Source organism: Poecilia reticulata, linkage group LG13, assembly GCF_000633615.1.
Source record: "Poecilia reticulata strain Guanapo linkage group LG13, Guppy_female_1.0+MT, whole genome shotgun sequence".
In the NCBI taxonomy this organism is placed as follows: Eukaryota; Metazoa; Chordata; class Actinopteri; order Cyprinodontiformes; family Poeciliidae; genus Poecilia; species Poecilia reticulata.
This window is the reverse complement of record NC_024343.1, coordinates 13,542,757-13,569,052: the sequence shown is the minus strand read 5'-3', so window position 1 is coordinate 13,569,052 and position 26,296 is coordinate 13,542,757. Positions and strand designations below refer to the sequence as shown.

At 39.1% G+C, this 26,296-nt stretch overlaps 2 protein-coding genes across 7 annotated transcripts in view; one reads left to right on the top strand and one right to left on the bottom strand.

Moving 5' to 3' along the window:
* The window catches only part of p2ry2.1 (purinergic receptor P2Y2, tandem duplicate 1), a 44,601-nt gene extending 42,955 nt beyond the window's left edge, over nucleotides 1-1,646 (top strand). For all 3 annotated transcript variants that reach the window (XM_008425547.2, XM_008425549.2, XM_008425546.2), the window contains exon 5: nucleotides 61-1,646. In XM_008425547.2, coding sequence (XP_008423769.1) covers nucleotides 61-252 — 192 coding nt within the window. In that variant the 3' untranslated portion in view covers nucleotides 253-1,646. The remainder of the gene's footprint in view (nucleotides 1-60) is intronic.
* On the bottom strand, nucleotides 334-26,232 carry relt (RELT TNF receptor). Of its 4 annotated transcripts, none has more exons than XM_008425536.2 (12): nucleotides 26,046-26,232; nucleotides 25,145-25,226; nucleotides 12,096-12,170; nucleotides 11,922-12,014; nucleotides 10,921-11,105; nucleotides 10,757-10,809; nucleotides 10,412-10,666; nucleotides 6,751-6,828; nucleotides 6,090-6,162; nucleotides 3,939-4,319; nucleotides 3,578-3,706; nucleotides 334-2,963 (listed from the first exon to the last, which is right to left on the bottom strand). In XM_008425536.2, exons 3-12 carry the CDS (start codon nucleotides 12,135-12,137, stop codon nucleotides 2,960-2,962), a joined length of 1,293 nt encoding a protein of 430 aa, XP_008423758.1. In that variant the 5' UTR covers nucleotides 12,138-12,170; nucleotides 25,145-25,226; nucleotides 26,046-26,232; the 3' UTR covers nucleotides 334-2,959. The 4 variants fall into 4 exon arrangements, with proteins under 4 accessions (XP_008423758.1, XP_008423761.1, XP_008423759.1 ...); XM_008425539.2 differs by having other exon boundaries at nucleotides 10,412-10,663; XM_008425537.2 differs by lacking the exon at nucleotides 25,145-25,226.
* Between the last annotated feature and the right edge of the window lie 64 nt (nucleotides 26,233-26,296).

Below are 26,296 nucleotides of genomic sequence, written 5' to 3'. Positions count from 1 at the left end.
GGTTTTAATTGGCTCACAGTTTGTTTGAAACTCCTCAGATATCCAATATGTGTTCATCAGATCAGCTGCAGTTTGCTGGAGGCTGCCAGTGTGGCCTACAAGGTGACGCGACCTTTAGCCAGTGCCAACAGCTGCGTGGACCCGATCCTTTACTTCCTGGCAGGACGGGACGCTCGCAGCACTCTGACCAAGAAGAGCAAATCATCCTCACAAAATCCCACCATGAGACATTGTTTGACGACAAAACTCTGATTCCCTGTCCAAAACTTCAGTGGATTCTTTATTAAGCAGTTCAGATAGTTGGAACATCTTCATGGAGCCTGGCATTTTTTATTTTTTTTTTCAAAATTGAATAAGCATTTAACGGCATGTTGTACACTACTTGGAATTTTTTCCATATTCCTTGGACTTTGCTAAACATTTTTACATTTCACCCTAAGCACTAATTAGTTTTGAGCGTCTGATCTTTGTAAGTTGCTTCCTGACAGAGAGTATCATTTATAATATATTTGATCTCTACCTCTAAAAGCAACCTGGAGATAAAGCCTCTTTATACAAGTCTTGCCAATGAAATAGTAATAATGTCTGTTTATAGCCAAAATAAGAATAAATTATTTAATTGCTAATTTAATTCCCAAAGCTTTGATATGTTGGGAATGTCAATAGGACTTACAGTAAAAATAATGTTCTCAACATCAAGATACAATCCCCACCATGAAGTGCTTTCGTCACTGTACTAATTGAATATCTTTGACAATTGAGCCTATTTGCTCAATATCCCAGTTGATGTAAATAGTCAATACTTTCATTTATTTTCGTTAGCTCCAAAGGAAATCCCTAATAAGCAACCTGAAGTACCACCAATAGTATCGAGGTTTGACAATCACCAGTCAAGTCCTTGTAATGTGTAGCGATCAGCAGTAGGGGGCGGTAGTTACGAAGGAATTTTGGTTCTTCAAGCTCCTGTTCCTGTCGCACACTCTGATAACAACAAACATCTCACATGCATACATGTCAAACCACAATACGCTATGGATAATCAACAATGAAACAGTTTAAAATACAGCTCTTCTTTATTTCATGAGTAAAAACAGCATACAGAAATAGAGATATAATAGTGATATAATAAAATGAAGCACGATATAAATAAAAACCCAAAAATCCGATGAGATGTTTTTTTCATCCTTCCTGCATAGTTTGAAAACAGTTAATGCTGACAACACCAAAGCAATGAAATTGGATGAAAACACGTGATCATCAGCTTGGGGTAATAAATGCCCTCTCCTCTACATACGTTGTGTTATTTTTAAACAGCATAACATGAGCATAATAAAGTAATTAAATCTGATAATAGCCATACTCTTGGAAAACAAAAGTCTGCGTAAGCGTCCGGACTACCTGCAGTTTGTTAGTTTGTTAAAGAACTATGATGGATAAAATGTGAGTTTGTGTAGCTCAGGATGAGAGAGAGAAAAAACACTGATATGTTTAACCCTAGATTAAGAGTAGAAAACCATTTCAGACAGCAGTTCAGCTTATATGAATGACAGAGTCCTGTCACCGGTGCAGTGCAGCTGTTTACCCCTGAATTACTTCATACGTACTACGTGTTAGAGTATAAAATCAAAATAAAGAGTTTACTTGTGTATGCTCTCAGTCTTATTTACATATTTACACCTATATACATGTTTTGTTTTTTTAATTGTGGTCTTTCTCAATGTTTAGTTTTTCACCTGTGGTCCAAAATGATATTTGCTGCTTATAATAAGATTTGAGCTGCAATATCATTTAAATGTAGTGAAAATATACAACAACAACAACAACAACAAAAAACTCCTTTCCAACTAAACCTGGGTCCACCCTGGACTCTATCTAAAAAAATCTAAAACATACCAAGAGCTTCTTAATTCTGCTTTCGGGAAATTGTTGAATTGATAATTTGAACTCTCGATTATACAAGAGTTGAAAAGAAAATTTGTCTTTTATCAGGGTTCAAATCAATAATTGATACAACAAAAGCTGCTTCAATGTGATCTGATATGAAGTTTGCAAGTCTATGATGTTATTGCATGAAGAAAACATCTGTCTCACAGGCAGCAACATTTTTGAACTTTTTAAAATACTTTCACAGGTTACCAGAGGAGCTCTGAAACATGCTGAACCCTTGTTTATAATCTGGAAGACTGAAATGATTTTGTTTATCTGGCATCAGCATAGATGATTGCATGGCACAACTCGATAAGAAACGTTTACCCCGAAGATTGTTACAGATTTCCAATAGCTATAGGCATTTATCAAATATTGACCTTTAAAGATGCAAAAATCAGAGCTCAGGTTTAAACCCTCCAACCGGATAAACTTACTTCAGTGCATACAATAAGTTTCTGTTAATACATTCAACAGATTAAGGAACAAATCAAATCCTTAATTCATCTGTAATTTCTATGCAAGCCAAAGAGAAGAACAAACCCTTTTTTTGTATGAACCAGTTGTTAACAAACACATTCTTACCTCTAATCTGTGTGGCACTTGGTTGCAAAGATTATTTATGGTTTTTTTTTGACGGTGTTGTGCTGTCCGGTTTCCTCCAAAGCTAACGGGGGGGAAGCGGGTCACAAAAGTTGTATCCAAAGCAACAGAACCACCACATTTTGATCGGTAACAATTAGTGATTTTGCATCTTTTGTTTCATTGATGTTTGGTTTAAACCAGCCCTCCTCCTGCGTTAAACTCATTAGCTTTCCAGCACCGTTGCTGACTGGACATTAAGCTTTGAGCAGCATAAGATCAAGCTGTCAAGAGATCGTCTTATCATGCGATGAGAAGCAATTCCTTCTTCTTCCAGCAGGTGGAGGTTATGTTTTCTGAAGAGCATCTCCATCCTGGCGTTTAAGCTGCCATCAGATAATGAGGTCTTCTTTCACGAGGTAGCACGATCATGCAGCATCTCTGCATCTTTTTATCTGATAAGACAAAGGAAATGGTAATGTTAATCAGCCATTAAATTCCTTTGCTAATAATGCAACAATACTGAAGGCTTGTTACAGCTGTGTCTTCTCAATATTTTGGATTGGGACAGATTCTGAAGCATTGTCTTCTGTCTAAAAGTTTTTAATCTGCAGGACAGATAAAAGTATTTATGAGCCTGTTAATAAGTGGCCAGTCTTGAGTGCAATGTTTCGAAGATATTGTTCCCAATAACTTAGAACATCATAACATCATAATCTGTGCTTTCTCAAATTATTTAACTTGAGAAAGCTGACTTCTCAGTTTGAAGAAGCATTAAACTCCCATTATTTCACAAAAACAAAAATGATCTTGGTGCCTCCAAGTCACCCGACATAGTCAGATAGTTGGAGAAGATGGTTGCTTGTCTTTTTATCCAACATTTACATTTTTTTCTGTCATAATTAATACACGTGACTTATCTTGTGTTATTTCAGTGAACTGACAATCACTTCAACACACATTCACCATTTAATCAAGTACAAAGAAACAGCAGAGACATAGATTGAAGCAAGAATCAGAAGAAAGTGATGACACATGGTGTGTCTTTTTGAGTTTTTAATCACCGTACCTCCTGAAGCCAGATGACGAACAGGAGGAAAAATGTTTCCCACCAAACAGGGAGTTTCTTTGTTCCTGGGATGATGTTTTTGTTTCCGTGGTGACAGGCTTGTACTCAGGTATGTGAGCCACTTGAAATCTTTAAATCAAAAACAGAAAGTTTTCCAAAGTTAGTGTCAGAAAGACAAATGCAAATACTCCAAAAGAAACCAGAATAGTTTTATCTGAAACTGCAAGGCAAAGCGTTTAAACAAAATGCTGTTCAGGCCAGCTTTCAGGGTTCAGACATGAAGTTATAGAAGACTTTAAAGCAGAAACAGATACACCCCCCCGCCCCCCTCCAAAACAGCAATGCATTTAGCCGGACTCACCTCCCAACAGACAACACCTCTCCTTCTTTCTTTTCCCTCCCTTCACTGCTGTCCACTTTGTTCTGAACAGGCTTTGGCACAACAGGGGGTTGGGGGTGATGAGTGTCTACGCGACCCGCCCCCAGCAGAGGGTTCTTCTGCTGGTTAACAGGTGTGTCCAAGGAGGGCAGAATGAGGCCCTGTGGGGGCTTCAGAGGGTCTTTGAGAGAATCCAGGGGAGGAATGAGAATAGGAGGCCACTTTCTCTGAGCGCAGCGGGAGCAACGGTAGCCGTGTTTGGGAGCGAGACCGGAGAGACCCGAGATGGTGTGGAGGTGGGACTGATGGGGGCAAGACTTGGGGATGGAGCAGAAGGTGGACAAGGGAGACAGCATTGGGAACCTGTTGGTGAGAAAGGGAAGGAAAACGGTCACAAAGTTTATTCGAACCCACACAAGATGACTACAATCGTCAACTATTGCATTTTTAATTTATAAATTTGACAAATTGGCCTCGTTTTGTAGTGATCCTAAAGGTACAAATTTATGTCCTATGATGGGCCAACTCCGCTCACTCCTCAAGTACCCCAAGTACCCCCTGTCTCTGTTCCAGCACAGAGGCTGGATGTCTTAGACCTGCTTGTGTAAACCAACGAGGCAAAGAATAAAAGATGAAGTTTAATTGTTTCAGGAAGTAGCTCCATAGAGCAATTTTGATGTCAAAGAAATGAAGGTCTCTTTATTGTTATAAGGTGCTGATTAAGGTAAAGAGCAAAATAGAGACAGACAATTGTTTGTTTCTGTTATTGCAGCAAGGGGTTGCAGCAATACACAAAGCCCCTTCCACGGGCTCTGCATCTACCTAAAAGGTTTTTCCAGAACTGTGTGTGGACAATGTGTGTGTGTGTGTGYGTGTGTGTGTGTGTGTGTGTGTGTGTGTGTGTGTGTGTGTGTGTGTCAGAATGTTCCTGAAACTGTAGCTATGTGTTTCTGTGGCCCCATTGAGAAACAGCACACTGGCACCAGCCACAGAGACCTCCAGCCATTGGTTTACACACACTTTTTCACACTAAAAGGGAATACATAAAAATCAGAGCTGAACAAATTGGGGTGGGAGGGCAGGTCAAAATCCAAAGATGAGTAAAATAAAGTCCTTTATTTGGTTAGATGACTTTCAAAGACTACAGTTTTCTAACAGTTTTTTTTAAGATAATTTCTTTCTATTTATTCTGTTATTTACAGGTGTGGTGCAACTCAGATTAGTTTAAATGCACTTTACAGCTTACTAAACTCTACAACATAATATGTTCTGTGAACAAACTAAGGAGTTCTTGCTATCTATACTAGTGTTTAAATTAAAAGCCAGCAGTGACAGTCTGAAGGTGCTTTAAATCATGACTTGTTAAGCTTACTGTCTGTGAATGCGTCTGTAACATTTAAAAATAAATGCAGAATTTCAACAATAAACTAGAAAGGCTTGGGGTCTCACAGCAAAATTATACCCAAGGAATGGTTCTGCTCTCAAAAGAGTCCACTGAACAGTACTTAACTACAAACAGATTTTAGAACAAGAACCTTTTCAATATTATTCCAGGCTGAAATGTTAACATATGTTTAAAAAATAAACAAGATCTCATGCAAGGAAATAGAGGCACAGCGGCGTAAACTGACATTTTGAATTTAATTTTGACTACTTGAGTGATTCTTAAAGCCGCAGCAACCAAAGTTCCAGCCGCAGCCACCCTTGGTCGTGTAAAAGTTGAGACTTTGATAAGTTATGTGACCACCAGTGAGCTCAGTGACCAAATGACTGCCGAAGTCTCATAATTTTATAATTGGACAGTTTTTATGACTGTGTGAGACTTTCGCTGCAGACCTGTGGGAATGAGTCACCGCCAAGCGTCAAACTGCTCCCACTCAGAAAAATGCAGCCAAAGCAGTCTGAAGGGTCAATACATTTTTTGAAACTATGTGTTTTTGTTGAAAAAGTTTAAGGAAACTGTGAATTACAAATATCATTAGTATATATAATTAGAGAGAAAATTACAGGAGTGAAGTTGACTTCTTGTTAAATCTGACCTCAAAGAGCACAACTTAGTGACAGCATGCAAGGATTTGTCGATGTGTGACAGTGCATGTGGTGTGTGTGTGTGTGTGTGTGTATGACACTTACTTAATTGATGAGCCTTTACTCATCTGTTTGCTCTCATACTCCAGCAGCAGTTCCTCCAGCGCAGCAGCATTTTCTGAAACACGGAGACAATATCAGCTTATTGAAACATTACCTCTTAATGTTTTTGGTTGCACAACTTATCGCACTCTGGTTGAAGTAAAAGTAGATCATGTTAAGAAAGCAAAAGATAATATGGGTTACAAGTACGGAGTGCTTTGAAGAATTATTTGCCTCTTAAATATTTCTTGGTTTTGGTCTGTGTGTAACACTCATGCATTTCAAATGATCAGACAAATACACAGCAACTTGATTAAAATATAAGAAGCTATTTTCAAATGGAAATTGCATGTTTTGAAGCATGAAAGTGGTTACCAACAAGAATAGCACAACCAATCATTAGATCTGGAGGGGTAACCACATTTTCACAGAGGGGCAGGCTGATATGGTTAATTTTTTTTTTTATCTGACAAGTTAAATAAACTAATATTTTGCATTTGTTAAGGTTATTTTTTTGTCTGATATTAACATTTGTCAGATCTGAAATTTACAGGTAGCAAAAACTAAAGAAATCTACCAGGGAGCGAAAAGTTTTTTCTTTTGTTTGTTATTCGATTAATAAGATTGCACCACAGGCTCAGATCAAATCAGATGTGTTATATACCTTTCTTCTCTGTTATGAGGCGAACCAGAACACTGATTGTGTCTTCATTTAGGTCATCAGATATGGCGCAGTTGTGACCTAAAAGACAAGGGGAAATAAAATAAAATGCATCATGAGGAAAGAAGATTATATGTAGAAATAGTGAAGCAACAGCTAGGTTGGAATCTAACCATGCAGTTTAAAAGACAATTATTTTTAGATACTGACCAAATGTTGATAAACTTTTGAGTTCGAACAAAGCTGCAAAGTGTTTCCCCTAGGTTTTCTGGTATTTAGCAAATATAAATAATTTTGGTAATTCCATCCTAAAACAAGAGAGGTTTGGTCTGATTAATCTTCTGACAGTGAGACGTCAGAAAAAAACGTGCATTTTTTTTATTCAGCATAATTATGTAAATACTTAGTTTCAGCTGTAAATCACAGCGTACTGCAGAGGATCATTTATCACAGTAGCCATTGTTACTGGACAGTCAAGTAAAATCCTTGGCAACATAAAATATCAACGCAGTTACTACTCATTTTTTCACAGTTGTTTTGACCTTGACCCACCACTGGAGGGTGCTGCAGATCTGGCAGCTCACCCACTTCACACACAGATGATTGCAACCATTGTAACCAGCAGCTAAAGTGATAAATATCTGGTAAGCAAAAGTATATGTTTTTAATCTGAAAAATAACCCTTTTTTTCCATCACAGATGAAATGTTTTTCCCATATAGGAGGGTAAATAGTAAGCAAACTTTTTTTTTTTTTTTTTTAATAGGATTCCCAAAATTCACAAAGTCACTCATATTGAGCTGCTGTGTCTGATGAGGACAGACAAGGACAGATTAACTGCAAAGAATATAAATGGCTCCATGGCAACCCCCATCCCATAATAGATGAGGACAGTGAGAGAAGGCAGCGAGGGCCTGGGGGGCGACAGAATAGACTCACTCAGCAGTTCTCCTCCATTCAGCGCTGCTGGAGCACACAGAGCTCAGTGTGTTGGTGCGTTCAGTGCGCTGTAGTGTGAAATGCCAAGCGACACTGAGCCAAGTGTGAACTCCAACTGTATTGATTGGAAATGTCTCTGAGTGTATGCACGCGTGTGTGTGTGTGTGTGTGTGTAGTTTTATTTCTATCTCTTGCATCAGCAGCATTAGGTTGTTGTCAGAGCGTAACAATAGCTCTGTCTCTACAGTGACTGTTGCTATGGAAAAATAACAGCATCACTTTCACCGAGTGGCACTCTTTATCTGCTGTTAACACCGTGAATCTTTGATCAAATTCAACCGCAGCGTCTGACTGAGAACTGGAGAACTAGAGTTTTTAATGAGTCATTACTCTGCCTGAACACAGATTTAGAGATATTACTTCCATTAATGCTACTCTGCACATGAAATTTATAAGTCCTGCTTGTCAGAGCAGCCAGCAGGTCCGCTTTAGTCCTGCAAGGCAATTGGCTTGCTGTAATTCAGCCTCTGGGGTGTTCTCCCTGACAGAGATGGTCTGAAAAGTGCAGAAGTAAGAAGTTTGTCAAATTTTAGTCGAGCAAAGACATCATGAGACTGACAGTCTGTCACAACAAGAGCACAATGTAGCAGTGCTGGCAAAGAAACAGGGACAGGTTTTGTTAATGAGGGTTTCTGTTTCGTGCTCTTAATTTTTTCCACAGCTCACTTTCTCAAGTTTCCCGTTCTCCATCATCTTCACCTGACTCCCTGCATAAACACCCTCCTTCTCTCCTTTATCTCACTTAGCATAGCACATTAATTCAGTCTATTCATAGGCAGCTGCATCAAGACCTGAAAAGACCCAAAAGAATGAATGTGCAAGTTATTGCTCCCAGTTCTCAATGTATCTTATAAACATTAAATTACTAAACTTAGCAGCTTTTCTTTCACTATAAATATTAACAGTCTTAGAAAAGAGAGCAGAAAGCAACTAAAGAGTCCTGGCCAAGGACAACGAAGCAGAAGACATTAACAATGAGGTAAATGAGCTGATTAAATAATTGATCTGACTGAGAAAGGAGAGAGGGATGGATGGTGTTGGGTTCCTGACCAGATACGACTGAAACTTATGATAAATGGAGAGGAGATGGAAGAAACGAGGGAGCTGCAGAGAGAGCGAGGTTCAGGTTCAGTTTCCTTCGCAGCAATTTAAGTTTTTTAGGCAACAGCTAAACAAACACAAAACCAGACGTTGCTGATACCTGAAGCACTTGCCACTATTAAATGGCATCCTCTGTGCTCACGCGACTGGGTTTTAATCACATTAAGCTGACATTCAACTCTGTGAAATGTCCTGTCAAAGTTTAGAGCGAGCGAGAAAAGCTATCCACTGGATCTGTCACTTCACAGAACACAAAAACACAGATAAGTATCAATGATGCAAAGCACTACAGACTAATATAAAGTCTAACGTGGACACATGTTCATTACTATGTTCTAAACGTGCTTTTTATTTAATTTTAACTGTTTTAATATGAAGTTTTGCACAGTTTTCAATTCTATTGTTTTTTTTCCCCGACATACTTGTTGAGTCTCTGACCATCTTGGGGCTGAAAGTTCAATGATTTCTACATGCATGTCCCCCAAATTGTGCAATAATTGTTAATTGAATTCATTAGAAAGCAGACCCCACTCTTCCTCCATGTCAGTCACTAAGAATCCTAAAAGCAACAGCTGTTGTGCAGACGTAAACAGCCTTTTAACAGGATCTGTTGAGCTCCCAGCTGACACTCCTGCTAGGTCATAATACTTCTTTGGCTCTGCTTTGCACCATCAGGTGTAGAAGCAGAAGAAGCCAGCTTAGCCAGCTTTAAATCTATTAAGGGTCACATTTTAAAGGCCCTCTAATTTCTTCCTTGGACTAACTAATGAACAACCCAGGTGATTAATTACTGAATATTACCTTTTTCATACGGTTTTTGTTTTTCATGGATGCTGAATTACAATCAGGTTTCAGTTTGTAGGCTATCCAAACTTTTTTTATTGTTGTTTTTTTTACATAAGATAAACCTTTTTATTATGCCATCTCTCAATACAATCTTCAGCATTTGTCCTTTCAACTCCCTGTGGAAAATACAATCCATCCCATGTGTTTTGCAAGAATGAGAACCCAACAACCACAGTGCCAGATCCAAAAGGAGAATAATGGAGGAGAAGTGGGTGCTTTTTACCACATTACGTGCAAAGCAGTGTGGATGACCTCGGCACTGTAATTGTAATGTCAATTACTGCCTTATATCAACGACTCTCAAAGCTCTTTTTGCGTGTAAGTGGGTCAAAGGCTAAGAATTATGCTTAGAAATACAATCTCAAGGTGGCTGTTCTTTTTGAAAAGCAGTCGGTACAACGTGCAGAGAGTGGGCGTGATGAATCAATATTTGTTTTAGAGCCCCTCCCCCACACCCTTAATCCTTTTTTTTCAGCTTCTCTCACTTTAAACTTTTAAAAGCTTTTATTGATTTCTGTCTACCTCGTTTGATTTTCCCATCTTAACTTTTCTGCTCTGTTGACTCTTGAATTGACTCTTGTATGGCATTTAAAAAAAAAAAAAAAGCCTTCGCTTCCTCTGAGCGCTGATGCCTTTAGATCACATCACAGCACCAATCGTGTGATTACAGGATTCAATAACATTACGTGGTCAAAGTTGCACTTTTTTGTCTTTCTCACCTTCTTTCTGAGGTGTGGCAGTCTCTTCGTCTCTCCCCTCCTTCTCAGCAGTGCAGTTGTATCCCTTCTTCTTCAGGATGTTGCAGATCAGGATGCCCAACAGGCCCATTATGCAGAAGACAGGCACCAATGCAAACACAGCGTACTCTGCCGTCTTTTCCTCGGCGCTTCGAACCACCGTGCTGTTGGCTGGTCCTCCTGCCCCGCTGGAGGAACCTTTTCCCACAGTGCGAACCTTTCTGACACGCATTTCTGCTGGAGGACAGAGACAAGAATAGCACAATGAATCAGAGGAATAGATGCCTATAAACACCAGGGAGCAAATGAAGGGGTGCAAGATCTTACTTTTTATGCAACCGCTTTGAGTGGAAACTTGTCCTCCGTCAGGCGAGAGAAATCTGGATGAGGAAAACAAAACAAAAACAAAACAAGAAACAAAATTAAAGTGAGACAAGTTTAAACTGTGGGCGCATGTGGAGCAGCAGCGAGACAGAAGCGGCTGTTCTCACCCAGGCAGACAGTCGCCACAGACAGCGTCTGAGGTCAGAGTGCCAGACACTGAAACGTTTCTGCCCAGGATCTCGCAGGATGTGTGTGGACGGCAGAGCTCAGAGTCGACCGTCTCTGAAAAGCTCCCAGGTGGGCAAAACTGACATTTCACGTCTTCAGCTGAACTCTGGATCTGCCTGCAAGGCTGAAGAGAAAGAAAAGACTTCAAACACGAGGAGATAAAACTGAAAAAAAAAAGACACAACAGAGCCTCTTTCTTGTGCTGTGCAATGTCAAGTTTAGCTAGGAGAGTTTGTGTTTTATATTTTCTTTATGATTTTACTGATAAAATCTTACACAGTTTTTGGCAGTAAATAGGAGTGATTAAAAGTAATTTAAGGCAGCAACTCTTGATCTATTTAAACCTGCAGTGCTTTTTGCAGTGCATTTTGTCCTATTCCACAAACACAACCTTCAACTTATTTCAAGCTAAAGATTTACAAAAAGAAACATGTTGTTCAAAGAATGCATTAAGATGTCCAGTTTAACATTGGTCAAAAGCCTTGTAGTGGATATGGAAAACTGTTCTCTGGTCACTATACTTGATTTTAGGCTACATACACATCATGAGTTTAGGAAATGGTGGAATAGTCACAAGCTGTTTAAAGGATGAAGGGGTGTTAGTACTTGTGAAAGAGACTGTAAATAAGTCTAAAAAAAATAAAATAAGTTTACATGCTGGCCTTTATTCCTTGACTTTTACAGACTTTATATTAATATAAGGTTGAATAAAATGTATCTTAAAAAAATCAATATATTTTTAAACATTTATTTATAGTGGATGAACCACTACTTTTTTATTGTATATTCTGTGAATTAAAACATGCACAAGCACATTTCATCACATTTATATTTGATTTGGATTATAAAAGGAATGGGAGATGCATTGAAGGAAGCATACTGAACAACACTGGGAAGAGAAAATTAATTTACCATTTATTCTTTTGGCTCATTTGCTCACCTTGGATGGCTCCTGGCCTGCAGGGCATTGCAAACACACACACCCTTCTCCCCACCGACGCTGCACCGCTGCAGTCCCACCACAGCCTAACACCTGGGAGATACATAAGTCAGAGTGAGGGGAGGTGCAAACGTATTTGCATTTATTCAAATATATAAAAGTAACGTATTATACCGCGAGAAGGACGAGAGTTGAGCAGCAATGGTGGTTCCTCATCTTCTTCAATGTATTCTTCTATGTGCATATGATCTGCAGCAGAGCAAACAAGGTGGATGTAAATGTACCATTTTCAAAGCTCCAAATATGACATGACACCTTTAATATAACCATCCCTTTGGAGCAAACTAGCATACAAGTACAGCACATGTTCATAACAGCTGAGTCATTTTCGCTAGCGATCAAAAGTCCAGAGACTCTGGACACAGATCGGTAAGCAGCACCTCTTGGAGCTGTAAATAACATTTACTATGATTCAGGAGCTTTTTGTGTACTCCTGTGAATGAACCAGGGATTTTCTGCAGCTATTTTTGGGCTGCAGATGCTCACACATACAGTTCATCCAATGATTCATCCTACAACACCTTCATTTGCTAACACATGCTGACTTTCTCGACACGTGACATCAGCTGACCCTGGAAGCAGTGTTTTCTGATTCCAAGCTTCAGGAGTGGACATTTGAGATTCACAGATTTTTAACAGATTAATTAATCAGCAAACCAATGATGATTAAAGCTTAGTATGCATATTGCAACTTTTATGATTAATATCACAACCTTTTAAAATGTGATAAAAACTTCCAGATATGACCCCCTATTTTAATACCATGTACTGGGACTCAATCATAGGGGTTGACAAAACACACCTTTTCACTTTGAAATAAAAATTTTATTAAATATCTAATCAAATGTAAAAAATTTAGTATAATTACCATGATGCAGCAAATCAACTGGCTCATTTTCTTCACTTTTCCCTCTTAATCTACTGAATTGCATGACAAGTCCAATCATAAAATTAATAATGACTTGTTTTTACTGGGTGTGTGTGCATAAGCATGCACAAATATCATAACAGGCCAAATGTTTTAGCTGATACCAGAATGTTATAGTGATTTAAAAAAACATGCTAAATGTCATCCCTACTGCACTAAAACATCATTAATTGGGCCAAATGTCAAGATAAACCATGAAGATTTGCAGAGAGAAATTCCTCTGCACAGATCTCTCATTTAAAGCCACAATTACAGGGCTGTGAAATTGCAAAACCCTGGCATTATCACGATGGACCTGAAGCTGCCACCAAACAGCTACTGTAGGTACTTCATGGTTTAAGATGTTACTTTAAAAAAAAAAAGAAAACTGATGTCTCTGTTTGCTGTAAGATTGTTTTTTTTTTTTTTTGCACAAATTGTTTGAAAAATGATGAGCGGTTCCTGCAAAAATAACAGATATATACAAAAATGTTAGGTATGTGCTTTTCTATGTGCAGTTTTCCTTAAAAAACTGTCGATGACAAAGTGGGCTAAGAGTAGCAGAACTGAAACCAAACAAACTAAAGAGATAATGCTGAGGAAGGAGAGCAGGAAGATCCAGCTGAGCTGCATACTCACCCCAGACTTGCAGTGGACCCACACAGTTGCTGAGGCAACCCAGCAAGGATGCTTGACTCGCTAATAACGCTGAATCAATACTAAACTTAAAAATGCTGCAGTTTTCTCCCTAACTCAAACAATTGGATAAATAATGTTCTGAGAGACACTGAACATAAAACTTCAAAATGACAGACTAGTTCTTCTTCAACCGGAAATAAAATGAAATGAATGAAGCTTGAAATGAAGTTACAGAAACGAGTCAAAACCGAGATCTGCACTCTTCAGTGCAGCTGAATGAAAATCTTTAGAGTACCTAGCTGTGTCTTATACGGTCAGTCTGACCACAGACACACCCCACACACCCTCTGGACATGCCCCGTCTGTCACTGCTAAAACAGTCAACCTGCACACTGTGCATGTGTGTGGGTGATACTTGTTTAATGATGCTTTTAACCATCGAGCCAGTAGAAAAACATGTTTTCACTGCTATGCAACAAGAAAATCAACATATTTTTAATTATTTATTCTGGTTTCTTTTTATTGTTTTTAACACAGAAGTCAAATTGCCAGACTGGTAAATCTATATACGTTATATTTAAAGACACAGTATTGGGCAGAAGTCTTGAGTCCACTATTTTGCAATGTTTAAAAGTTCTCCAGGTTTTCTAGAGGTCTAGAGGTCAGAGGTATATGAATATTGACAAGTCCAAGTTTCACATAAACTTGAGAATGGGAATTTGACAGCAAACTCTAATCTTGGCATCTCTATTTGGGATTTGACTTTTTTCAAGAGGGGTTTTATTACTTCAGTCCGTCCACTGCCTTCCACTTCTCCAGGATTGGGTTCAAGAGGATAACAGATTAATTCACACCGCCTCCTCCCATGGGAAAATCTCCAGCTCATCCTGGAGGTTCCCAAGGGGTTCCCAGGCCAGAAGGGAAATTTAATTCCTCCAGAGAGTTAGGGCTCTCCTTCCCTTTCAATTAGACATAAATGGAAAACAACCAGAGAGAGGCAACCAGTAGAAATCCTTATCTGAACTACCTCAACTGACTCCTTTCAATATGGATCGCTGAGATCCCCAAGTTTTGGTCATCATACACAGGACCGGACCGTCTGATTCCGGTTATTGTGCAATTTCCACATTAACGAGATGAAGAGGTTATAGTACCCCAATTACCTTGAGGCTATGTTTTATTTTATTTTACTTTTATTCTTGGGAAGGTGAGAGCTACCTGTGTCAGAACGTCTTCCTGTTTCTTGAAAACTGGTCTTTTAAGTAATGTTTTTCCACTTGTCCGCTTTCCTCTTATTTTACGGACAGACGTTAGGGATTTATCAATCAGAACCACTTTATAAAGATTACAAGAAAGTATAGCCTCTTTGAAGCAAAGAATAAAGAAATAAGGAGTGGTTTAAAACCTTTGCACAGTATTATATGTATGTAGCGTCTACACAATTGATTTCCACATGGCTTGTTCATAAAGGGGAAATACACACAAAGACCACTCAAACATCCGAATGGTATGGAGCCTGCCAACGGCAAGTCGTGTCTTACACAAACTGCAAAATAAAAATTATAACGCATTTATGAGTTCAGTCTGGGAGACAAAATCCTTATGCCAATAAAAAGCTTCTGAGACATAATTTTCAGAATTGCAAGAACTGAAAAAAGATAAAGGGGGAACAAAGAAACCACAAAAGCTTAAAAAAAACATAGCCCCAATCCAAAAGGACGGAAAGCAAAAGAGGTGGACGAAGTTACTCTGCTAAAACATCAGTCTGATAGCATGTCCATATAAATAAATATAGAAGCATTTGTTAAAATGCCATACAGACCAGAGCACAAAGCTAATTACAAGTCAGACATGCGCACAGACATCAGCATCCACTTACACACAACTCCAGGCATGCAACATCGCATACAGCTGAAAATTTTGAAAAACGGATCAATAAAACGGCAATGATAGAGAGAGCAAAACGAAAACGGGACCCACAATTAAATGCCTCCGTTTTTGGAAAGTGTCAAGTAACAAATTGGACATGGCTACAGGAATGCTGGCTTTCTCCGAAGAACCTCGCTTGACCTCCAGCAGAGCACTGAGGCAGCAGTACTTCATCTGCAGCTGAGTGACTGAGTACAGTGGTGGGATACAAGACTTGCTAATCACTCAGAACAGTGACAGAAGGTGGATTCTGTAAAACAATAAAAATAAAAACACCTGCAGGTAGAGAGTATCTATATTTAAAAAATATACAGAAGTGCCCCAAAAAATGTTTATTCAACCACTGCAACTCTGGAGGCAATCAAAGCCTCCAGTGTCTGTAAATGTGATGCTTTTACAAACCAGTTTGCCTGAGGTTTTCCCAACTAACCCACTACAAAAGGACTGTCACATGCAGACTTCAGTGGCACTCACAGACACGTGAGCGCTCTCGTGTCCTTGAATGCCTTGGCCTTCGTAAAGCCATTGTTCTTTAATTTTCCAAACTTCGCCTCTCAAAAGTAACATTTTTAATATGTAAAACATTATCACGCTTTAGGAAGTAAGCTTCTGTGAAGCTTGATGGGAGCTGCTACAACATCTGTCAGTAAATTAAGTCATATATGAAGTAACTACTTTTCTTGCGTTCTTCAAATGAAACATTGGTTCCTGTTAGAATCTTGTAAGAATTATGTTATCTAATATTTTCTGGGAAAAAAACCCAAACACTATAACTATGATTTACCTCCTCTGTCAGTCGGTATGGGCGCTTCCATCAAAACCAGCATACAAGGTCTCCTTCTGGGTAGCCACATATTACATAGTAAGCTACTTGCGCCTTTACACTTCTCAAAGAACTGAACTTATGACAGTGGTCAAGTCTCCAACATTTGCCTTGGAGAACCCAGTCTAGTTTGGACAAGTAGTTCAGGTCCAGTGTAAGGAAATCTCTAGCTTAAAAATTGATTGGCTTTGGTTGGGGTTTAAATCACCGTTTGGATGGAAATATGCCTTTTCTTTGCATTAACTTAAGGTATTGAACCAGAAACAAAAAGAAGTGCGTATGAACTTCCTTTCCTTCTTTCTCTCTTTTTGTGGCAAGCATAACAAATCGGTGATTTGGCTGTATCTTTGATAAATACTCTACTTTGATATTGTTTTATACCCTAACCATGTATTGGACTCAATATGGCATGGATCCTGGTGGTTTGTGATGCTAACTGTTTCCCAATGGTCTCTAACAAAACCTAAGACACTCCAAATAAGATAAATTGTTACTGTTGCAGGTAAAACGTGCCTAGAAGCATGACTAAAACAGACTTTCAGCACACACCTTACATAATCAAAGAGGTCTGAGGTCTTTGTCTGCCTCTTATAGCGTTGCCTGACATCTTTGAACTCATTCACTCGTCTTCCACGTGCCTTCTCCGTCCTTGCTGGCCTGACTCTGCTGTCAGTCCTGTATAATTGCAATTTTTGTGTTTCCCTTTTCAAAGCCTGCCTTTGATGACAGTTACACCAGGGTTTGCCATGTGCTTCGGTTTGGAGGGTGCATGTGGTTGGGGGGGTACAGACAGAGGAACGAGAAATAGAGAGCAGACAAAAGCTACAGATGCAAAGTGGGAGGCGGTGGAAAAGTGGCATACAACCAGGATATTAGCACCTCTCAGAATATCTCAGCAAACACAACAAAAATGCCTATGGAATACAGCACCCTCAGTGCTGTCGTCATTTTATGTGATGGGACGGAAACAGCAAAACACAAGTGAAATTCCAGAAAACACATTCGAGGAGGAAGAGCGACTCGTGGTGAATTTCCCTAAATGCCGTTAAAACAGTAATTACCTGACACCTTCTGCTCTGCCGTTTGACGCATCCCAATAACAAGCCGCCGCGACGTCAGATGACATGTCGAATTTTCTGTTTTGTTCAGGAGGGCTAAATATAGCACTAATAAAGAAGCAATGGTCAACAGGTTGACAAAAACAGGGACATTATTCCCTTCTGTGGTGGCTTTGGAGGCAAGGACAGGCAAAACGTGTTTGGGAGGTTTTTCTGGCTTCTTGATGTCATGTCGCAGCTGAGCTGAGAAATCCTCCTGGATGAAGCTGTGAAGGAGGGACGGGACCACAAAACAGGAAACACAAGAATGAGTGGAACTTCCAGGCCTTTGAATGTGAGATGACGGAGCAGCGGGGGAAGATCATGGGTCAGGCTAACACCCTGTCGGCTTTCAAAGTCGGCACTGAGCTGTCTTTGTTGGGCAGACGAGGAGACTCCGGCTGGACACCAGGCACCCCAGAAGGTTTTTTTTTTTTTTTTTTAGGTGACATCTAACAGCATCTGTTTGGCAAACAGTCTAGAGTGAACACACTGTAGAGCTTAGATTGATGAAACAGCTTAGTTACAAATAAAAGCCCCAACAACAACAACTTCTCTGACTTTCCAATTATATAACAGCAGATGCCAACTAGATTGTTGATACCTTGCAAGGACATTTGACAATCACAGTTCATGTCATGAAGCGTTGTTGCATTTGTCTTAGTTATGTCCGGTGAGACTGTCTTCTGGATATTTAAACACGCATTACAATCATTGCAATGAATAGGTCTGATTCGATAAATTGTGTTTTAATGAAAATAAAAGTCCGTAAGTAAGCTTTATTTGTAGAAAACATTTTTTTTTTTTAATCTGTGAATTTTGAAAGTTTATACATGCTGTAACACCAGGTTTTTGTGAGAACACACACACATAAAAATTAAACTCAAAAAGACCAATTTTAAGCTTTTTCTAAATTTAATGAAAAACATATACTATTCAACATGCATTTGTAAAAGGAGCAACCTAAGAAGTGAAAAGTTGCAGAGATTTAGATTGTGAGACACCGGGAACTTGTCCAGGGTGTTCACCGTTCTCAGAAGGTCATGCATAATGGCAGCAAAGACAAGTCACTTTTTATGCTTTCTTGGCTTTTCACAAGTCAAACACTTACAGAAAGTCGAGTCCAATGGTGATCATTGAGTTCTTCAGTGTTGGTATATTCCACAAAACATACCAACATTGAAGAGCCAGTGAGTGGTATAATGAAGCTCTGCTTGCCCTGTTTCTCCCCACAAACAGGCGCAGAGAGGTCTCGCAATGCATTGTGGGAAAAATACATATTTCCTGTGACTATTCATATTTTGCTTACATAAATGTATTATTTCACAGAATTTTAGAGTGTGAATTAAAATCCTTAGTATGAAGGTTGAACATTTCTACAAGAATTATAATTTTTTTATTTCGCACCATGAGTGAGAACTTCATGTGCGAAGCTTATAGTCATTAGTCTCAGACTAAATTTCTCTGTGAATGAGGTTTGACCATTGCACTGTAGTGGTGAACCAGATCAGCCATAACTCTATGGCAATGGACTAGGATGAGCTTTAATCATTGCATTCTGGTGGTAGACCATCTCAACTGGGTGGACATGTTACTGGTTAAAAGTCAGAATACTGGGTCCAAAGAAAAATGCACATGTTGGGCAGGCCCCAGTTAAATTTCTTCAGGAATTTAATGTCATCTTAGCATTATGAAGGTTGTAGGTCAGTTTCAAACCCTTATACCACATAAGGGTTTGTGTGAAGGGCCTTCACACAGATTTACGGAAAAAATTACGTAAACAGGTTTACACCGTCCTTTATAAAGAAATGCACAAACATTTACAGCTATCAGAGTTAGCTAAAATAAGAAAGAGGAAAGCTTTCCTAACTCTTCAATTGTAACTTTAAAGCAAAGACAAGAAAGCTGAGCCACTATGTTGAGTTTTATCTAACCTTTCATGTCCACAGAAAGATTTTCTTCGTACTGATGATGCAAGTACGTCAAATGACGTCAGTGGAGGCTGCCCAATAAACCCACCAAGTCGCATACAATGTCATAGCCCTGGGGAACACCTCCTTGTGATGCACATGAGCATGAGATTATTCTCTACGGTGGGAAAATACAATGGAAAAGAACTGAGGTGGCAAAAGAAAGGTTTAAGGTAATTATACTCTGCCATTCATCAGACATTTGGTCGACGTGAAGATAATACGCACATGTATGACAACGACGCGATCGGGAGAACCATACCCTCTGTTTGGCTTCATGGAGGTGCCCATTACTGGCAAAAGAAAGGCTGATTTACGCCAACACTTTGTACGTTGGTGTTTAGACAATGTCTCATTATGGGAAGCAAGTCTGATAAATGGGCAGGTGTCATTAGTCCTTGCATTTCTCTGTCACTCTTCCTCTCTGTCCCTAGGCCTGTGTGACATTAGTCATGATTTCCACTGCAACTGTGAACCAGTATGAAGTGATAAACAGGCCCTCTCTACTGTTGCTGGTGTACGTCGCTTTGCATTATCAGCTGTAACAAAAGAAGTTGATTTGATCAGAGAGAGTAGAGGAGAGACGGTAAGGGTAGAACGCTCCCTTACCTGTAGAAGATAATATTTCAGAATCAGATATGCATGAGTATTTGTTCCTCCAATTTGAATGGCATGCAAACAAAACAACCAAGACCAAAAAAGATCCCTGACTTTTCAGCATTACAAAGGAGATTCTACATTTTATTGGCGTTTAGCGCTACATTAATATCATCAATGTAAGGTCAGAAACTGCTTTGTATCAGTCTTGAAATGTACAATAATTATGGCATTTTTGGTTATTATAATTGCATTCATGCTATTATAGCACATGATGAACTGTGCAGTGTGGATGTCCAGATTTACATTTCATTTTGAAAAGGTGTAAAAATATGCTGACGTCACAAAAATAAATAAATGAATAAATAAATAAATAAATAAATAAATAAATAAATAAATAAAATGGCTCTTTAAGGGGATTAAAATAAATCAAAAGCGATCTATAAAAAAGCTGATTTTGAAACAAGATATTCCATAACGATTTGCAGCGTGTGAGAAATATGTAAAATAATAATAAAAATTTTTTATAAAAAATATATATTATATCTAAACAATGATGATGTAAATCAGCTCTGCTTTTGTTGACTTCAACAGTCTACAATTACGTTATGTCAGGACATATTCACACAAAACAAATCCTATTTTCACTATCCTACATGTACAAACGTGTGAAAATAGCCCTTTAAGCTTGTTATTTCAGTTTGTGAAACAAATATGAAGGATCCAGTTAATGATTGTTTTAGTCATGGGAGAAATCTTTTTAAGAAGTTGACCTCAGGTGAGGAAAACAGGACTTTTACCATGTCATCTCCATTAGTCATCCATCTCTAAATCTTTACGTTTGCAAAGAGTGAAAACAGATCTGTGGTTGAAACAGAAACAATGAGACAAAATAGGAACAAGATCTACAGAAAGAAAGTAGGATATCACTACCAAACTGTTTTCCAAATGCTAGTCTTTTCTCTAAATTATCCTAACATTTACATTAGGATAATTTAGTGAACTTAAATGGTAGATGGAGTAGATTTATACGGTGTTATTCTAGTCACATTGACATGTGGCAGGAGAAAAGCTGGAATCAGAGCAGTAATTCTCCAAATCCATGATAACTGTTTGGAAACTTGAAGCAGCTGATGAGCCAGTCATCCACTTAGGCCTGAAAATTGTTTCACAGAAAAACACTCTTCCTCCTGAGCCTGCCGCATGGCTCTTTTGTATTTAATTGAACCATTTTGTAGGTACCAACCACTGCAAAACACCACCAAACCATCACAATTTAAACCTTATCCACAGTGCCTTAATAAGTACCGTCTGTGAAAAGCAAATGAGTCATTATCTGAATTAAATAATATTGACAGAGGTGAAACAAAGTAATTTTACAGCCCTGTTATTTGCCCCCAATGAGCAAAACAAAAAACAAAAAAACAAAAAAACTAACCACAGACAAGCACATGTACACCAACATATCTTTAAAGGTCTAAAAACGGTTTGCTTTGAATTTGACTCAATAACTTTAGCTAACAGAAATGAGAGGTTCAGTTTCCTGCACCGATTTACCACATTGAAAATACTCTGCAGGCTATCTGGAGCACTTAAATATGAGGGATTGCATACTCATCAAAACATGACAAACACACACACACACACACTGAAAATCCTGGCTCTCCCACTCACTTCTGCCTTGTTATAAAGAACTTGATTTGCATGTGCTATATGATTTCCTCTGGCAGCTAAAAAGCCAGCAGCAGGTCACCAGCAGGTCCGACTGGTAGATTGTGGTTATACCCAGAACTACTTGTCTTTAACCAGACCCTGCTTCTTTAGCTTTTTTTTATTTTAATTTTTTTAATAACTGTGTGAGTTAATAGGATACAGTAGAGTGTGAAGGATACAGTAGAGTGTGACAAAGAAGATGGGTCAGACAGAGAGCGGAGGTTATTAGGTCAAGCAAGATCTGCTTTCAGAGTGCAAAGGTTTTTAGAGGTGCTATATTAAAACGAACTGTGTTAATGGCAGTCCAGAAAAATAAACTGCTATGAAAACAGAAATAATGTATAATTCGTATAGGGGTCATTTTCTGCCAACATGCAAATCAGCTATTTTGTTTGAAAGACTAAACAACAGGTCAGGGTTTATTTACTTTTAGAAAACTGCTGACCCAACACTCTAAAGTTTCACTTGGTGACTTTACTTTGGGTTTTTGTGACTTCTGCAGATCTTGAAAAGAGATAATAATAATAATAATAATAATAATAATAATAATAATAATAATAATAATAATAATAATAATAATAATAAACAAAACTCCTTGTTGACAGTTGTTTGTCCTTAATCGGAAAATGTGCTATTTTTTTCAGCTTCTCTGAGTTGTAAAGTGCTCTTGTGTAATATAATTTGGTCGTGAACAATAACGCCGCATTGGTTCTGCTTGGTGCATTTGAACTCTTATATGATTAAATGAAAGCAACCAAAATATTTTTTTAAAGTAAAAATTTGGCACACAAATATTAATTTACAGTGGATTTTCTCTAATTCACACACATGTAAATGCTTATAAATACACTGCCACTAATATTTAGAGGAAGTTGCAGAGAAACCAGGCACTTTCTGTTGGACAACCATGAATTAGAAGGACTAAGAAGGAAAATCTTGTTTCACAGCCCAACAACTTGATATTGGACTGAAAACGGTGGCGGCCCATGTGAATGAGCTAAATGCCTTTTGGAGAAATTCACTGTTAAGTGAAACAAAGATTGACCTATGTGGATGCAATGACTAGAAGTACGCTTGGAGCACTCAAAGTAAGGTTTTCAAACCTAAAAAGAACATAGTGGTGGCAGCATTATGCTGAGGGCCTATTTTGCAGGTGGTGGTACAATAATAAGATCTACTACCTGCATATTCTTTGACTACACCCCTAAATAATCACTAGATAGACATGAATAGATGTTCCAAAAGGACAGCAGTCTCCCCTAAGCACATCAGATGTGATTTTAGAAAAAATAAATCAGCCAAACATTTAACTTTTATAATGGCCTTAACCCTACTGCAAATGTACACCCTTAAAGTTATGCTTATGCCTCCTTTGTATGTAGCTGCCGTTGCGTTTTTTTCTAAGATAACTAGCGGTAAAATATAACAACCCACATCAGACTCAGCATTGGGTAAACTTCAGCTACCCATCCTGTGTCACTTCCAGGAGCAGACACATCCTGGAAGTGACTCACTTTTCACAGCTTGATTTTCAACAGAGTAAGACGGAAACCCTCAGCAGAATGACTTTTATTTTCCCCACCTACTGCAAAAGAATATCCCATGCCCAACAAAAACAAAAAAAAGGTGGTTCTTTTAGAAGAATGCAACAAAAGGAAAATGCGCAACAGATCGTGTTTGTCAGCGTTCTAATTTAGCCTGTGTGTGCCCAGCATGTGTGCTGTGAGCGAGAGAGGATATCAGGAGGTGAGTTTGTCTGCACGCTCAGAGCTGCGTCTGTTCAGGTTGCCCCCTGTAATTATCCAGCCCTTTAACCATGTGTGGATGCTGACCGAGCAAGCTTGGATCGGGATCTGTTGACTGGTAATATAGAGGGAATTTCTTTTGGCACAGAATCCCCCGGCTGATATTGGCTCTCTAGTGGAGCCACGGGCATGGAAGGACGCTGGGCAGAACTCCCAACCACACTGGCTCAAAGAATGCGCAGACAGATGACAGGATTGATGGTTTAATTAGAGCTTAGCTCACATCTTTGACTCCTACATGCCCTCGCAAGCGCTCAGACAGAGATGCGGCAGTGCACACATGCCCACCTAACTTTATGAACGCCTCCAGGCGTATCGGAGAGGGTATCGGAAATAAAACAAAGTCTATTCAATAAATAACCCTGTTTGTGTTCAGTTATGGATCTGCACTAATTTCTTTAAAGCTCAAATAGAGGGCAGCACCTGGAGTAGCGGAGATATTTTAGAGTGTACTGTTTATCATGTGATGCTGATACTTTTCTTTCATTTCGCATTACTCGTGCAATTTTCATCCTCCTGTCTTCAATTTTTCCACTTCCTTTCGTGAGGAAACTGCTCAAGAGTGTATGCTTCCAAATTAAAACTCACGTTGCACCTCAACTGAACACACCAAAATAAACATGAAGTTCTTTCTTGAAATTAATCCGCACTTCCCTGAGTCAGCTCCTCTGAGTCTGAGACCAGAAAAAAGACGAGACGGCTCTGATTGACCTCAGAGGCCAGGTTTTTCCCCAAGTGGAGTTCAAGTATCTTGTTAACAATTGATGGAAGAATGATGCAAGAAATGGATAGAAGAATTTGGGACTCATTTGCAGTAATTAAGGCGACGTTTCCCTCTATCGTTTGTCATCGACATAGATTTTAGCTTCGCTCCCTTTGCATTTGTCATGTTGTGTGGGTTCAAAAACTTTTTCTGAAACCAATCCTGTGTGTACGATAGTATTCTTTTAAATGATGTGCCATAGATCTTTGTTTTTAATAAAGACCTGGCTGATTTGTGCGCAAGGTCTCAGACTATTTTGGCTTAGTTAAAACTTACAAATCCTTGATTATTTTATTGGAAAGCTAATATATCACTATCCCCTGCTGATGGATGTGTGCAGATTGTGTGTGTGTGCCTCCAGATGTGTGAGAGAAACGGAGAGGTCAAAAGCCTCGTACTGACACCAGCATGTTGGAATTTAAACTCAGACAATGGATGCCCACTGCTAAAGATGACAGTCTCATCTGGGGCGGATTAATGAGTGCGAGCATGCTCATTGGGGTCAGTAGTGCATCCTGTCAAAACCACTGTAGTATGAAATTGCAAATGATGAGACAGTAAATTACAAAATACAAGAGTAAAAATGTATTGAAACTCCCATCCCCCAAAAAACATTTTCTTTTTGTATTTTATACTTACAACAATTCCTTAATTTGTTACAGCTGGCCTCACTAAACTGATTAGATGCACCCAAGCCAACGATACCCAACAATACAGTCTGAGCCAAAGTTTGGACCACAAACCTTATTAAAAAGTGAGGAGGAGGAGGAGGAGGAGGAGGAGGATCACATGGCGAGTGAGGTCATTACATAGACTACCCATATCGATGCACCATGAGATACTCTCCCTCTCATTGGAGATCACTTCATGGGGAGAGCTTTAAGATACAGTTATTACATTACAAAGCAAGCATGGCTGACCTGGAGTACAAGTGGACCTTTAAGCTGCTCAAGGTCCCACTCCTGGCCTGTGGAAAAACTTGAATTTCCAAGATAGGAAACCCTATGAGGAGAAAAGAGAGACCCATATAACCACTGCATGAATCCCTAATATAAAGTATTTTGGCTCTGAGCGGATCAGAGTAACAATGCTAGTCAGAAAAAGAGCAAAAATTACATCTAACTTGAACATTTTAGAGTTTTGAATGCTAATTTTTGTCACAACTGATTATTTTCCACTGTGGTAGGACTGAGATCTTTCATGTCACTCAGGGGTCTGCAACGCCAGACCTCGACATCCTGTGTTATGAAAATGTGTGACTTTAGCGATTTCAGCCATGGAAATATATTTGACCATTGCTTCCTATGAACCAGAAGACAGTTGAAAAGATGTTTTCTTTTTTTCCTCTAATGACTCAACAAACAAGTTTATAATGAGGAAGATTTCTTATCTTTAAATTTTTAGGCAAGAAAAAATATAAAGTAAATCAATATAACTTCTCTCCTAGTCTATATGCAAGTAATTAGTGAGTCACCTCTTAAGTTGTGTTAAGTGCACACAAATGGTCAATCGTGGACCCCCCTCCTCTCCCACTCTTTCAACTCCAATACCCCAAGACCTCAAAAAATATTTTGTCGCCTCTGAGTCGGAGTGCAACTATCAGCTTTTAACAATTACTATCACCGTTACTACAAGCTATACTCCAGACCAACCGTGTAATCCTAAGAAAAGTCAGACCACCACCATGCGTAAAAACGGTGATGCCGGTATTGCGCAGGCTCTGTGGGGAATGACATCCCTCAAGAGAAAACTTAACTACCCACTTCAGCAGACCTCTAGCTGCTTCCTTACACGTTTAAATGGAACTTCAAGCAAACTTACCGGTTCGGTGAATGAATGTAGCTGAAGTTAATAGCTGAAAACGAGCATAATTATCGTCATGGGCTCCACGGGGCTGAGCCGAGCCGGCAGGTGCTGGTAAAACGCTTGATAGGGGATGAAAACCACAAAGCCGGTATACGCGAGAATTCCCCCGCCCCCCTCCGTTTCTCTGTCTCTCTGCGGTGTGTGTGTGTGTGTGAGTGTGAGTAAGAGAAAGAGAGGGCAAAAACGCTGAGCTGGCACAAAGTCAA

Excerpts from the sequence above, each read along its gene's own strand:
- relt (XM_008425536.2), bottom strand. The coding sequence starts at position 12,137 with ATGAGGAACCACCATTGCTGCTCAACTCTCGTCCTTCTCGCG. Across the intron at positions 6,829-10,411 it reads TGCCACACCTCAGAAAGAAG|GTCACAACTGCGCCATATCT; the intron begins GTGAGAAAGACA and ends CTTGTCTTTTAG. Across the intron at positions 3,707-3,938 it reads GAGGTGTTGTCTGTTGGGAG|ATTTCAAGTGGCTCACATAC; the intron begins GTGAGTCCGGCT and ends TTTGATTTAAAG.